The 15,753-nt window shown below is 36.0% G+C and overlaps 1 protein-coding gene across 6 annotated transcripts in view; it reads right to left on the bottom strand.

Moving 5' to 3' along the window:
- LOC114651841 (janus kinase and microtubule-interacting protein 1-like) overlaps positions 1-15,753 on the bottom strand; it is a 558,596-nt gene that overhangs the window by 87,619 nt on the left and 455,224 nt on the right. For all 6 annotated transcript variants that reach the window (XR_007935128.1, XM_051928216.1, XM_051928214.1 and 3 more), the window contains one exon: positions 13,979-14,038. Coding sequence is in view for 5 of the 6 variants with exons in the window: in XM_051928216.1 (XP_051784176.1) it covers positions 13,979-14,038 (60 nt within the window). In the remaining variant the exon portion in view is untranslated. The remainder of the gene's footprint in view (positions 1-13,978; positions 14,039-15,753) is intronic.

Raw genomic sequence — 15,753 nt, forward strand, 5'->3', positions numbered from 1 at the left:
ATCTACAACAGTCTACTTAACTATAGAAAAACAACATATTCTTTACTTTATACTATCATAAAGGAACACTGTCATACTGATGGGCAATTTGATCTTAAGTAGCATTCCAAAAGCAAAGCCCATAAACCAACTTACCACTGTTAGAAATGGTAAAAGTAACAAACGTTTGCATTGCACTTGTTTCCTTACCTTCATGTTTGTATGTCATCTCTTGGCAACCAGAAAAGTAAAAGCACACAAGCGTGCACAAACAAATAAAAGAGGCAAAGTACAAAACAAGAAAAAAGTACTCCATAGTATATAGGATTTAAGAAAAAAATTGCACTTCTGATATTTATTCACCAGTTCCTTAGTTCTCTTTAGTAATATCTCAGATTGCCGAAAAAATTTCAAAATATGTTGTTTAAAGTAAACAAAAATAATTGAAAATACAAAGGATTGAACTATTCATACCATTCATTGGAATTAAAAGAGCACAATTTGCTACAGATCATAAAGGATTAAAGTTAAATATATTTCTCTAATTCAACTATACTGAGCGAGGAACAAATGCAATGCCCCGACTTTGATCAGAAACCTCTCATCTCTTCTCAAAGATTTAAAGCTCTGTTCTTTAAATTGTAGCATGCAAACTATGAAAGCATAAGCTTACAAATGATTGTGTGCAGAATACTGGATATACAACGCTCCACCCTGCTATGACAAGAACGGATCCTATGGGAAAGGTGTTACTTCTCTCAATTCTCCTCATAATTACATAAAAGTCCCCGACTGTTGTAGTGCATCTGCCTCATTTGAGATTCACACAATATTATAAACAAATAAACAAACAAACATTTACCAAAGGTGATATTTTCTAGTTTGTATCAGAACTGAATCTTGTTGACCACTGCTGCAAGATTTTATCAGAACGAATAATAAGGGTAAAAAAACTAAATCTCAGATGTGAATTGCAGTAATGTAGCAGGGTGTGCAGAAACCTGGGGGAACTGGGAGGAACTGCCACAAATACAGTAGATTTTGCAAGGCATTTATTAGAGAAGGCAGAATGATTGTATTTCTAGTGCATTTTAGTTTCCAGACTTTGATCAAAAACATTTGTAAAATATTTTGTTTCATGTGAAGCAGAAGACACATCCATTGGGTGTACAAAGGTTGAAGAAATTGACTCTGGGTGCTAGTATTAACATATGTGAGGAAAAATAAAAAATAAGTTCACTAAAAAATTAATGTGGTTGTTCTCAAAAACCAGCATAATTATAGGAGTCAAGCAATACAGAGTTCAGGTGCTAGAAGCTAAGATTTGTGGACAAAGCTTAGTAGATTACTAGCAAATTTTCCTCTCCACTGCCACCTTCTTCCAATATCCAGTACCTCCACACCATTCCTACTATATCAACAACTCCTACTACACCAAATGAAATGGCCAGTGACGAGTCCACCTCTGACCATCTGTATAGACTGACTATATATATATATATATATATATATATATATATATATATACTGCGGTGGGTTGGCACCCTGCCCGGGATTGGTTCCTGCCTTGTGCCCTGTGTTGGCTGGGATTGGCTCCAGCAGACCCCCGTGACCCTGTGTTCGGATTCAGCGGGTTGGAAAATGGATGGATGGATGGATATATATATATATATATATATATATATATATATATATATATATATATATATATATATATATATAAACACCAGGTCATGTCACTTGCAGAAATTCTCAGATGTCTCTTTATTTATGGGGTGTATTGATAAAGGGGATAAGACAGAGTATAGGAGTCAGGGGGAGAGCTTTGTTTCTTGGTATAAAGAAAATGGTCTGCATCTTAACATCAGCAATACCATGGAACTGGTTATTGACTTTCACTGTACAAAAGAATCTCTACGCCCAGTCACTGTTCGGGGTTGTAGGAGTGGATGCAAGCGGTTTTGCACTCCTACAAGTACTTGGGGATCCACAACAATGACAGGCAGGACTCATCTCAGAACACTGAGGAACTATATAAGAAAGGGCCGAGCGGGCTCTTTTTCCTTAGGGGACTGCATTCCTTTAACGTTGATAGTTACATCCTTCACATCTTCTATAACTCTGTGATGACCAGTGTGATTTTCTACACTGTGGTGTGCTGGATTAGTAACATCATTTCAGATGCCCACCAAATCAACAATCTAATTAAAAGGGCAGACTCAGTTATGGGATACACTCCAGACCCCCCTGGAGGTAGTAGCAAAGGAGAAAAAACAAAAATGAGTGTCATTATTTACAGTGCTGCACATCCTCTCTCAGATATCTAACACTGACTACTTTTCAGCAAACAAATTATTCAAAAGTATGTCAAGAAAAGCTACTGGGATTCCTTTATAAGCCTGTATAATGCCTCACTGTGACTATGACCGCCAAGTCAGTTTTCTTTTTCTTCCTTTACAGCAGGGGCGTCCAACTCCGGTCCTGGTGGGACACAGTGGCTGCAGGTTTTCATTCTAACCATCTTCTTAATTAGTGAGCTGTATTTGCTGCTGATTAACTTGTTTTGCCTTAGTTTTGACTGACGTGACTCAGACCCCTTAGTTATTTCTTTTTCCTTAATTAGTAGCCCAACAATAATAAAACACAAAACAAGCTGCCACATGACCTGTTAACCTGAAAATAAAGAAAGGTGAAGGTCTCAATCATGTTGGTCTGTTCAGGTCACCAAAACATCTTGACAATGGCCTTAGAAAAAACAGAAAATCAACAGTCTGCTGTAGCAGAATGAGAGCAGCAACAAGTCCTGATATTCAATAAAGGCTTTAATTAACATCAAGAATTGTCTTCTCATTAAAATACTCATTGCAATGTAATTGGCTGGAGTTTGATATTCCAATTTAGCTGGTCATCTGTTGGCTCATTTCGTATCTCTTAATTAGCAGTGAAAACTGGTCACTGATTAGGAAAACGGTTAGAATGAAAACCTGCAGCCACCGTGGCCCACCGGGACCGGAGTTGGACACCCTTGCTTTACAGTCTTTTTGGTGTCCGTTCAGACCATAGTGTGTGCGAATATATATCTATTTATGATTCTTGACTATATATAAATTTCAAAAGACAAAGTTGCCATTGGGTTAGGAGAAACTGGCATGATAAATGTATTCCCTTGCATACAGGAAGAGTTCACTACTGTTTCTTGGGCAAGAACTAGACCAAGCTGTATTATAAACTGGATGCTCTACCATAGGGACCAAGGCCTTTTGGAGTAATACTTTGTCACCAGAAATAAACCACAGACAGTGGTGCTAAATTATACCATCTGTCAGAAGTCACTAATCTTTAAGATGAAACATTGGCAAGAGGCAAAACCAGGACCATAGAGAGAACACATGAGGACTATAGGAATCTGTGAATAACCAGAAACTGTCAGAAGTAGTACACGATATGTTTATAATAATTAAATTCTGTACTAACTAGTATCTAATATTACATAGATACTAAGCACATAGTGAGCAACAATTTCACAAGGCCCAGGTCTCAAAGAAGAATGTTATACTAGAGAACAGAGTAGAAAGATGATGCTTGCAAGCTTGGGGATAGCTAAAGGGATCTCTAATGAGGGGCCACTGAACAAGCATTTTTCTTTAATTTGTTGCCCAAACTGGTGAAAGAAAACTTTTGAAATTCTCTCTACTAGATTTAAACTTAACCAGCAGCACAAGCAATGCCTAATATTAAATATATTTGGCACCTTAGAAAATTTTTTAAAATCCTGTAATTATTCTACCAGTATTAATCTACAACATGTTTTCAACTTGGTTCCTAAGACATAAAAAAATAAAATAATTGTGTAATTCAGGCATACTGTTAAATATTTAAGAAACAAAAGACATTTTTAATGGTTTGCCTGGCTTTACAAATTATTGACTAATTACTATTCTGCCACAAGCCATAGAGTAACTTATATGCTTCAGGTGCCATGGCAACTGCAATCATGTTGCCAGGCTGTCTGCCTCAGTATTCACTAATTCCCTGTGTGTCAATGTTATTTAACCCATTTCGCTCTTCTCCTAGTGTATAATTAACCATCTCAAACAGTGAATTTGTCTCAGTCAAAATCACATGATGGTCATGTCAACCATCCCATTTATTCATCAGTCCTATACAAGGTGTTGTCTTTGCTTTTTGATTTCCTTCATTTGTTTAATTTATGGTTTTCATGCACTCTGCTTGTGATTTTTTGGGTAATTTCTCTTAATGGACTGGAAAAGCTCATCAGGGATTAATTAGTCAATTCATGACAGATAACAATGGAGCTCGGAAGCTAGGAAGTGCTACATATGGGACCAGATGAAGCAATTCTAGCATTTTCTCAAATTAAGCATTTTTTGAAAATTTAATTAGCCAAATATTTATTTTATTTTAACTTTTGTGACAAACTTTGATAGTTGGTAGCAAACAGCCTTGGGAGAAGGGAAGCTTCATGAAGAAAAAGGATATGGTACTTGATTCCTAAATATTTTCCAGTGCACCATGGAAAATTAACTGAAATGTGAATCTTGGTTTACTTAGAAGACAACTAAACATTCCTGCAGTGAATCAATACATTAAAAGACTACAAAATGTACTTTCAATGGGGAGTTTGCATAGTTCAAGATACCATGTTATTCGAAACCACTGTATCTGAAAACGGAACACAGAAAAGTATCAGAATTTGAATTGTACCAATATTAAATTAATAAAATATAAATATGCTGCAAACAGTACTTTTTCACATCCGTGCTCTATCTACTATTGGCTGTGAAATTTAAAATACATAAATAACTTGACCCTGAAGCAGGGTCGGTGCCAGGAAAAATATTCATGTCGGGATGATGCATGATCACAATAAAAGCAAAGGCCCACACTATTTTTGATTCATAGCAAATATGCCTGAGAGTGCATAAGCAACAGATTCAAGAAAACAGAACTTCACCTTGGGATTTCACTGCAACAAGTCAAATGCAGGCTGCATCAATCAAACACATGAAAGGTGACACTCTTAATTTTTTGCTTTTCATTTGTTTTTTCAATATCTGTTGCAACTTAATTTGTAATTTTATTCCTTCTGTTGAATGAGTTTTGTGACAGATGTCCAGGGACCTTGCCCCACCGGGATGCCGGAAGTACAAAAGTACCGAAAGAAGGGCAATGTTTTCTCTGGCCACAAGGGGGCAGCACCCCTGGGTTGTAAGGGGGCCACTGAGATGGGGGATCCAACCCTATGTTCCACTGTGGCCACCACCAGGGGGCACCTGGATAGCCCCTGGACTAGAGTATGCAGCACTTCCGCCACACTTGGAAGTGCTGCCGGAAGGAGAACTGAATTCCCTTGCAGCACTTCTGCCACACTCGGAAGTGCTGCTGGATGTTATTCAGGGAGCACCTGCAACACATCTGCGGACTGGATAAAAGGGGCCGCCTCACTCCAATCAGGGAGCTGGAGTTGGGTGGAAGAAAGACAAAGCTTGCCAGTGAGGACTTGGAGGCAGTCGAAGAAGCAGTGAGGAGTCTAGAGAGACTGTGTTTATGGTGATTGTGCATTGTGTGTTGTCATGGGGGAAAGGGTTTGATTTAAGACTTTCTGTGTCGGCCTGTCAGTGTCTGGGTCCAACATGTCCACAGTTCCTAAATGGTACAACCAGTAGCACATATTTTACTTCATCCAATGCATAACTGCCATCACTGGCCATATTTTGAAGTGGGTGGTTGATATTCATCTGTAGGCATTGTGTACTGTACTGATTGTTGTCAGAAACTCTCATTGTGTTTACCTTTGTAATTTTTACACTACATCACCTAAGTTACTTGGTGTTAATTAGTTAAAAACTAGCAAAATACCCGCGCTTCGCAGCGGAAAAGTAGTGTGTTAAAGAGGTTATGAAAAAAAAGGAAACATTTTAAAAATAACGTAACATGATTGTCAATGTAATTGTGTTGTCATTGTTATAAGTGTTGCTGTCTTTTATATATATATATATATATATATATATATATATATATATATATATATATATATTATATATATAATATACACACACACATAAACATTTATATACATATACATATATATACATATCTACATATACACATATCTACATATATATACACACATACATAAACACACACATAAGACTTATTGACTGAAACGGGCTTTCACAAAAAAAGTTAGGGTTTTGCTACAGGATACACCCTCCACAAGTTAACCAAGTAAAAATAAAATATATATTTGTGTTTTATTTAAACCTTTTAAGTTCGTATGCATAGCCCCATTTGGCTGTTTAATTTTTTTTTTCTTTCTTCAGTAATATTTAATCTCCTTAAAGAAAAAGAACATATGCATTTTACTTTTTTTGTATCTCTTTAGTAATATTTTACTGTAAAAGGATAACCAGTATTTAAACCTTTTATGTTACTTTATACATTTATTTTACACAATGTTGAAAAATTAATAAGAAAGCTACATATTTTGGCAGCTGCTGCTTTCATTTTCAATGAAATGAAAAAAGGTCTCCAAGAGAAAACGTCAATGAAGAAGAAACAGTTTGCACTATCTAAAAATCAGAAACCCTCATTTATAAAAGTTTGCTGCAGATGACTTAACTGAAAATAAATGAATAGTTCCTATGTGTATAATACATATTTATCTATTTTACTTATGCCTTTATTCCACCAACTTACAACATCTGAGGTACAATTTGTTACATCACTTTTGTTTTTTGCAGCACAGGCAGGTGAAGTGACTTCCTCAGGGTCACACAGTGGTGTCAGTACCACGATTTGAACTGACGGGTGTTGGAGTCACATGATCATCTCCCCTCCCATTCACCTCATTTCATTCACTTCATTTCGCTCCGAGCTGAGCTCCGCAGATGGCGCGGTCTTGCTGTTCTTGATTTGCTTTTCACATGGCCAAGTATACGTTGCATGCTCAAGAGTAAGCTCAGCGCACAACTTGGTCATATTACAACCGGAGGGGCGAACTGACAACATGGTATACAAAGAGATCCTTAACAAATAATTATTGGTATAATTTCCCTCAGTTTATTATTTAAAATTGTAAAGCAGTACTTCGCCGCTGCGAAGCGCGGGTATTTTGCTCTATATATATGTGTGTGAATGTATGTATGTATATATGTATGTCTATATTTATATCTATCTATATATATATATATATATATATATATGTAGATATGTAAATTTGTATATGTGTATATATATATATATATATGTGTGTATATGTAGATATGTATATAAGTATATATGTTTATGTATATATATGTTTACATAACCTAGAATATTATATTATATATATATATATATTATATATATACTGTATATATACATATCTACTTATTGGCTCCTGTATTTAGGATATGGCAGGTTGGATAATGGACGGATGGACATTTGTATGCATAGCCCCATTTGCCCGTTATCGTTTTTTTTCTTTCTTCAGTAATATTTCAGCAAACCCGGAGCTTGTCAGTTCAAATTGTGGTACTGACACCACTGTGTGACCCTGAGGAAGTCACTTCACCTGCCTGTGCTGCAAAAAACAAAAGTGATGTAACAAGTTGTACCTCAGATGTTGTAAGTTGGTGGAATAAAGGCATAAGTAAAATAGATAAATATGTATTATACACATAGGAACTATTCATTTATTTTCAGTTAAGTCATCTGCAGCAAACTTTTATAAATGAGGGTTTCTGATTTTTAGATAGTGCAAACTGTTTCTTCTTCATTGACGTTTTCTCTTGGAGACCTTTTTTCATTTCATTGAAAATGAAAGCAGCAGCTGCCAAAATATGTAGCTTTCTTATTAATTTTTCAACATTGTGTAAAATAAATGTATAAAGTAACATAAAAGGTTTAAATACTGGTTATCCTTTTACAGTAAAATATTACTAAAGAGATACAAAAAAAGTAAAATGCATATGTTCTTTTTCTTTAAGGAGATTAATTTTTTTTTTCTTTCTTCAGTAATATTTAAACAGCCAAATGGGGCTATGCATACGAACTTAAAAGGTTTAAATAAAACAGAAATATATATTTTATTTTTACTTGGTTAACTTGTGGAGGGTGTATCCTGTAGCAAAGCCCTAACTTTTTTCGTGAAAGCCCGTTTCAGTCAATAAGTCTTATGTGTGTGTTTATGTATGTGTGTATATATATGTAGATATGTGTATATGTAGATATGTATATATATGTATATGTATATAAATGTTTATGTGTGTGTGTATATTATATATATATATATATATATATATATATATATATATATATATATATATATATATATATATATATATATACATACATATAAAAGACAGCAACACTTATAACAATGACAACACAATTACATTGACAATCATGTTACGTTATTTTTAAAATGTTTCCTTTTTTTTCATAACCTCTTTAACACACTACTTCTCCGCTGCGAAGCACGGGTATTTTGTTAGTATATATATATATATATATATATATATACATATACACACATACATGCAGTTTCAATAACATAGAAATCAATATAAATATTAACATCATTATCATATGAGAATATGAAGTAATATATAAGAAGCACATTTCATATAAATATAAATTATTAAACAGTAAAATCTTCTTCTGTAATTTGCTACCGTGGCAATTTGTGTGTCTGTCCAGGATTTTAAATCACCTGTAGCTCGCAAACCGTTTCACCTATTGACTTGAAATCTGGTACACATATAGTACGTCACGTCTACTATCCGCTTTATGGGTGATGATTGTATTACTCTTTTAATCTTTATTTTATTTTATTGTAGAATCAACTCCTATCTGCGCACACCAGGGCGGCCGTGGGCGGATGCGTATGGTGTATTCACTCCATGTTATCGTGCATTGCGCTGTCACTGGTATTTTGATAAAAGAATTTGAACAACATATAAGAAGCGTATAAATTATTAAACAGTAAAACATTAACATTTAAGAAGTAAAGTTTCATTAAGTACTACTGCAGTGCCTTCGGGTATACCTCATTTTTTGTTTGCCCATTACATGCTTAAATGTATACATTTTTTGGTGTACCTACCCGAGAACACGCGACATATAACCGAGCGTGGGAGAAGCATGGATTTTAAACACGCATTGAGTTCATCTGCTGGTCTCCCTCGTGGAATAACTGGTAATGTTTGACTAAAATCTACAGCGAGTAAAACGACATTACCTCCTATTTTTTTTTTTACGATCTCTGAGATCTTGCTTTTTTCGGTTCAAGGCTTCATAAGCTCTTTTATGTTGTATGGTGAACTTATCCCAAACCATCATCTTTGAATGTTGCAAGACTTTCGCCTTGTATGTAGATCGGGGTAATTACATTCATTGCATTCCTAGTCTGAATCACAATCTGATTGTATGGGTGGTTACCTGGCACTGTAGGGTTGACACCCGTCCTTTAAAATACGGAATCGTGCCGCATTTGAGAATGAAATTGCGCGTCCCGTTTTGAATCAATACGGGACGGGATTTGTCCCGTATTTTTTTTATCATTTTTTTTAAAGCAGCGTCTCATGCAAATCATCCCACACGCATTTTATGAAGATGCCTCCTTTCCTACTTTTGATTGGGTAATACTTCATGTCATCGTTAGTTTGATTGGTCTTTTTAACTGTCCAGTGAGGAGGGCGTGTCTTTTAAGTAGAGTCTGCAAACTGTTGGCACTGAGATGTGGCATCAGCGCCAGAGTTGAAGCCCCTAACGTTGCGGTCAGCAAGTCGGCTAACATCCGCCATGTGCCGTCTTTCAGTTGCGAGAAGCAGATCATAGAATGGTTGAAACTGTTGCCCCTAACGTTGCGCCACGGCGTGTGGTTCGTTTATACCTCGTGTCTTCTCATTAACCTTTTATCTCGCGAATATGTTATTGCAATCCGCAGCGGGAGCGTTTCTATAAACTTAATTTAAACTTACGTTTTACATCGTGCTTTGTTTCCCTTATGAACATGCTTGTATGCTTCACTCGCTCCCTTCTCAATTGTTTAATGAATTTTTTGCTCTTCGCTGTTTGCGGCTCTTCCTTGATTTCCCCCTACTTCGTTCTTTTATCTCGCGAATATGTTATTGCAATCCTTAACGGGAGCGTTTCAATAAACTGATTGAAAATAGTTTTGCATTTACCTTTTTAGTAAAAGGCGAGCTTTTAAGCCTGAGAAATCACCCCGTAAATGCACACGTTTAATTGCACATGTGTTAATATGTATGGTTACACAGTATTAAAAGACAGTGAACAACGTCAGTTACCTTTGTTCTCGCGTTTGATAAAAGGCGAGCTTTTAAGCCTGAGAAATCACCCCGTAAATGCACACGTTTAATTGCACATGTGTTAATATGTATGCTTACACAGTATTAAAAGACAGTCAAAAATTAACGTCATTTACCTTCTTTCCCGCCTGTTCTCGTGCTGTAAATCTCTTCCTTGTTTTTAGTTCACGTGATTACGTAGGAGGCGTGATGACGCGATACGTGACTCCGCCTCCTCCATTACAGTATATGGACAAAAAATGTGTTCCAGTTATGACCATTACGCGTAGAATTTCGAAATGAAACCTGCCTAACTTTTGTAAGTAAGCTGTAAGGAATGAGCCTGCCAAATTTCAGCCTTCCACCTACACGGGAAGTTTGAGAATTAGTGATGAGTGAGTCAGTCAGTCAGTCAGTCAATCAGTCAGTCAGTCAGTCAGTCAGTCAGTGAGTCAGTGAGGGCTTTGCCTTTTATTAATATGTATAGATTGGAAATGTAAAAAGTAATTAAAAGTTACGTATTATTCCTAAACATTGTTCATTTAGTACATAATCTTCACCTAATGACTACATACCAATGGCAATTACATCCCACATCACGAAGACCACCGAGAGGCTGGTCCTGGACTATACAAGTTATTCTGTAAAAGACCACTTGGACCCACTGCAGTTTGCCTATTGTACAAAGATTAGAGTGGAAGATGTACTTATCTATCAGCTCCACAAGACATATACCCATCTAGACAAAGCTGCTACCACTATGAGAATTGTGTTGTTTTTCTCCCTAGGATCTTCAATGCAATCAAGCCATCACTGTTAAATGGTAAGCTCAGGTATATGCAGATGGGTGAGCCTATGGTGTCCTGGATAATGGACTATCTGTCTGGAAAACCGCAGTTTATGTGGCTCAAGGACGGCACTGTGATGTGAGCAACACTGGAGCACCACAAAAAAACTGCCCTCTCTCCTGTTCTGGTCACCTGTACACATCAGACTATGAAAAGGTCACTTACAGAAATTACCTGAAGACTCTGCATTAATAAGAGTCTATTGACAAGAGGGATGAGACAGAGCATAGACGTCAAGTGGAGAACTTTGTTTCTTAGTGCAAAAAGAATTGTCTTCAGCTCAACATTGGAAAAACCAAGGAAAAGGTTATTGACTTGAAGCACCAAAAAAAAAAAAAAAATCTATGCCCAGTCATTACTCAGGGAGTGGATGTGGTTCACAGCAGAAGATAAGAGGAGTTTCACATTAATGACAAGCTAGATTAGTCTAGTAACAGAGCCAAACTATACAAGAAAAGGCAGAGCAGACTCTTGGGAGACAAAGTTCTTTTAATGTGAACTGTGACATCCTGCAATGTGCTGGGTAGGTGATATCATTTCAAGAGAGGCTCATCGAATCAAGAAGCTAATTAGGAAAGCATGTAACTTGCTGTAGTAAAGGAGAGAATGAACACACAACTGATGGTCACAATATCACTGAGCCGAAGTGTGTCATGAAATGCTATTGGGGCTCATTCATAACGATGGCAATATACAGTAATAATAATAATAATAATTCTTAGTACATTTTATAAAGACTCGTTGTAAATATTCTCTTTTATCATTTGCCAAGCTGCATGTTTTTTTCTTTATATAATTCTTGTGGGTGTTTGAATGAGACTCTGCTAGTATTGCACAGATAGCTCCTTTGTATACAACATTCTTGATTTTTTCCAACTGGTTCAAAAAAACCCCAAATGCAAAACAATTCCTGAGACATTTTGACCTCACCTGGTGCAGCTTAGAGCCGTGACGAAAGTAATAAAGTAAATGTGATTACAGAAAAAGTAATGATAGGTGAAGACTAGACTGTGTGATAGGCACGGTTCTAAATTATACACTGACAGAGTGTACTGTATCTATTGCTGTTTAACAGCATAAACAGTTTATGTTTTGAGAACATTTACCTAATAAATCAAGACACCCACAGGAAAACAGTATGATCACCTAACGGAACCATCAGAAACAAAATAAACAACATTTGCATAAGCGAACAATGGCCACCAGCACATTAAGGTGTGAGGGTGTATCATGGGGCAGATATCAGATCGGACCACTATCTTCTAATGGCATCGCTACATCTCGGGTTACAGAGATAATAAGAAATGACACCCAAATCGCCCTTACTCTGTGGAGAAATTGAGCGACCATTGCCAAACAGATCCTGCTCAACAAGGAAAAGCAGATCAACAAATTTCCCAAGCCTCTTCTAATTAATTTCATTGTTTCCAGAAAGCCTTTCACAGTATCCATGGACAATTACTATAGTGCATTGTGAAAGTATATAGCTTTTACCAAATGCAATGTTCTCTGGAACCTATATCTAGAGTCAAGACTGACTTAGGCAAGACTGCCTCCTCTCCCCATTCTTGAATCTTCTCACAGTGGTCTTTTGTCATGAAAAGGATGGTTTGACAAGGTCTCAGTATCTAATGTAAAATCCAGTCTGCACACTTCTGAACAGCACTTTCTTAAAAGAGCAATGCACTAGACTCCACATGGTGGAATAAGAAAAAGAGGGACACCATTCAAGAACTGCCACTCAGCTTTCAAAGATGACATACAGAGCAATGGCATAACTTGGGAAGCAGCAGGGACTACAGTAGCCAACAGAAACCACTGAAAAAACCACACATGGAACGAAGTGAGTGAGCATTCAAAAACATAGTCTGATGCATCGTTCCTGCAGATGAGCTAACAATATTTATCAAAATTTAGGTAAACAGAGGCCGATGAGCAATTTTGGGCTGAATGTCCTGCTCTTTTTGAAACATTACATATTTTATTCTATTCAAACTAAGCAATGTGAAGTGATAATCATGGAGTACGAACATGACCTAATTTACCTTAATTAACATAGGATCTAACAAGTTATCCTAATATCACACTTATTATGTTCTGAGCTCCTGGTGCAGAAATTATTTAATATGTCCGTGCGTTGTCTTCTTATGACAACTGTTCTGACATGGTCACCTCTCTTAAAGTACATGTACAGTAGTATGGCTGATGTGGGTAAAAAACATAGTAAAATGAAAAATATGCAATTATAATGACCCAATAAGAGTAAGTTATTTGAACTGTATTACTCAAACAATCTTAAAACATAAAGCCATACCAGACACCCTACCAATTTCAATAAGCTCTGTTTAAATTTAACTACAAATCAAGCCTATTAAAATGTCTTCTCATTTCCTCATGAATCAAGCACATACTCCACCATCTTTTCCAACACACAGAAATAAATGGGCAAAAGAGGCAAAAAGGATTCATTAAGTTGTCTATGACTGGTTAAGAAAATTTTAGTCTTGTGGTGTCTATTTTCAATATACTAATTTTCCACTTACCAACATAAAGTGCTATTTGACAAGACACTTACATCTACATGGATAAAGAAACTTATATTTAAGAATCTCATCTACCATAACACGATAAAGATCTTTGATAGCCACCTGCCTAAAATCAGGAAATAGTAATCAATAGCAAAGGTATAACCTTTAAAAAATGTGCCATTTGATTGCGTTACAGAGGGTCCAAAAATAGATTGATGCATATGTTTTCAGAAACTGCATGTCTTTGGATCAGAGTTGCATGTAACATCCTTATTATAACAGTTTTTGTTAATTTAAGTCAACCTACCTTTGGCAACTTTAAACCTTTTCTTTTGCCCTTTTTGCTTCTTATCATACGGTCTCTTTCCTGGATAAGAGGAAGTGATATAGTAATTAAAAACAAATGAAGCCCCATGAAGCTAAAAAAGAAAGTTATAACACTAGGGTATAGGTATATGAAAAAACCAGCCATGCACATATTGTACATTTGGCTGTACTGTTATCTTGCTCCTATAGATGATGCATTCTGAATGGGCAAAATTCACCTCCACAAGCAAAAGTATGGACAACAAATGAATTAGCAATCAACCACCCTTGCAATACCTTCAATGAATGTAGCTATGAAACTGCACAAAGAAAGAAGTCTATCGTCCTTAAAAGAAAAAAAGAAGAACCAAAGGATGTTTGATCAGTATTTAAGAACTGTTTTGCTTATGAGTGAAAACTTAATAATTTAGTGTGAAAATAGGATGTTATCATTGAACATGTACAACTTGGTAAAATACATTAAACTGACATTTCTATATATTCAAACACCATTTTAAACATGAAACAGTCTGAGCTCAATTATTTGTTGACATCTCGATTAAAAAAAGACTTATCTTACAAGGACTCATTGAGAGTTAAACTGAGCCAAGGGCTTTTCTTATTAATCATATTAGATGGACACATATTTTTCCTACAGGGAAAGGATTTAAGGTTTACTTTTGAGTAAATGAAAAAAAAAGTAAAAACTGCAATACATTACAAAACTCATTCACAATACTTAATATATAAAAATATGATATTGCACTGTGACCCAAGTATCCTAATAATATTATACTCCTACTACTCACTTCTCACTCTCTTCCTGAAATAACTGGACATTACAAGGTCACTGGGCATAATAAGGTTACCTTTTTTCCCTAGCAACAATAAGCAGTGTACTACATTTTTACAACAATACCACCAAAAAGATGGACTAAAACTGTACTGTAACTACAGTACTGTCATATTTAGAAATATAATGATAACTACAGTATTTATTAAGTTTCAATTAAAAAAAAAACCCTCCACCTTCACCAGTGTGTGTTGGCTCCACATGAAGCTGCGTTAATACTGGCCATTTTGTTATTTCTATACTTATGTTTTGCATCTGGCATCAAGTCAGCCTGGCCTAAGAATTCCTGCTTGACAAAAATATTTGGTATGTCACTCTAGTACAGCATGAATACACTCCAAAACAAATAACACGTCTCTGGCTACCAGTGGTCTTGGTCAAATTTAAATGTTATTTATATTGTGGAGTCAAAAATCAATTTTTATTTCACATAGTAACTTTCCATATGGAACACCATACTGTATTTTGTAAGTGCAGATACATAGCAGAACTTTTGACATAATGTTTTAAGTCTTCCATACTAAGTCAATTGAGAGGTGGGAGCTTTCAGGGACTACAACCTTATTATTGCTCAGTCCCTTATCCACTATACCACATTCAATGAAACCAAGCATTTGTGTGGTCTATGAATGTGCAAACATGAGAACAACATTAGTGCAAGATACATTAAAAGTAGCAGCTGAATATTACCTGTAGAGCCTAGAAGTGCCACCTAGTGGATATTGGACTGCTATGAACTTTTTATATAAGCCATCTTGTGTTTTTTACTGTTTGTTACTACAGATATTAGACAGACTGCATTCTCACCAAAACATTAACCACTGCTGAATTACCAAGGATTTCTCCACAGCACTTACAGTATATGAGAACATTGTTGCCTTTCTTTAAATTTACTACCTTGAGTTAAGTACAGCCTACCTAAA

Source organism: Erpetoichthys calabaricus, chromosome 5, assembly GCF_900747795.2.
Source record: "Erpetoichthys calabaricus chromosome 5, fErpCal1.3, whole genome shotgun sequence".
Taxonomy (NCBI): Eukaryota; Metazoa; Chordata; class Cladistia; order Polypteriformes; family Polypteridae; genus Erpetoichthys; species Erpetoichthys calabaricus.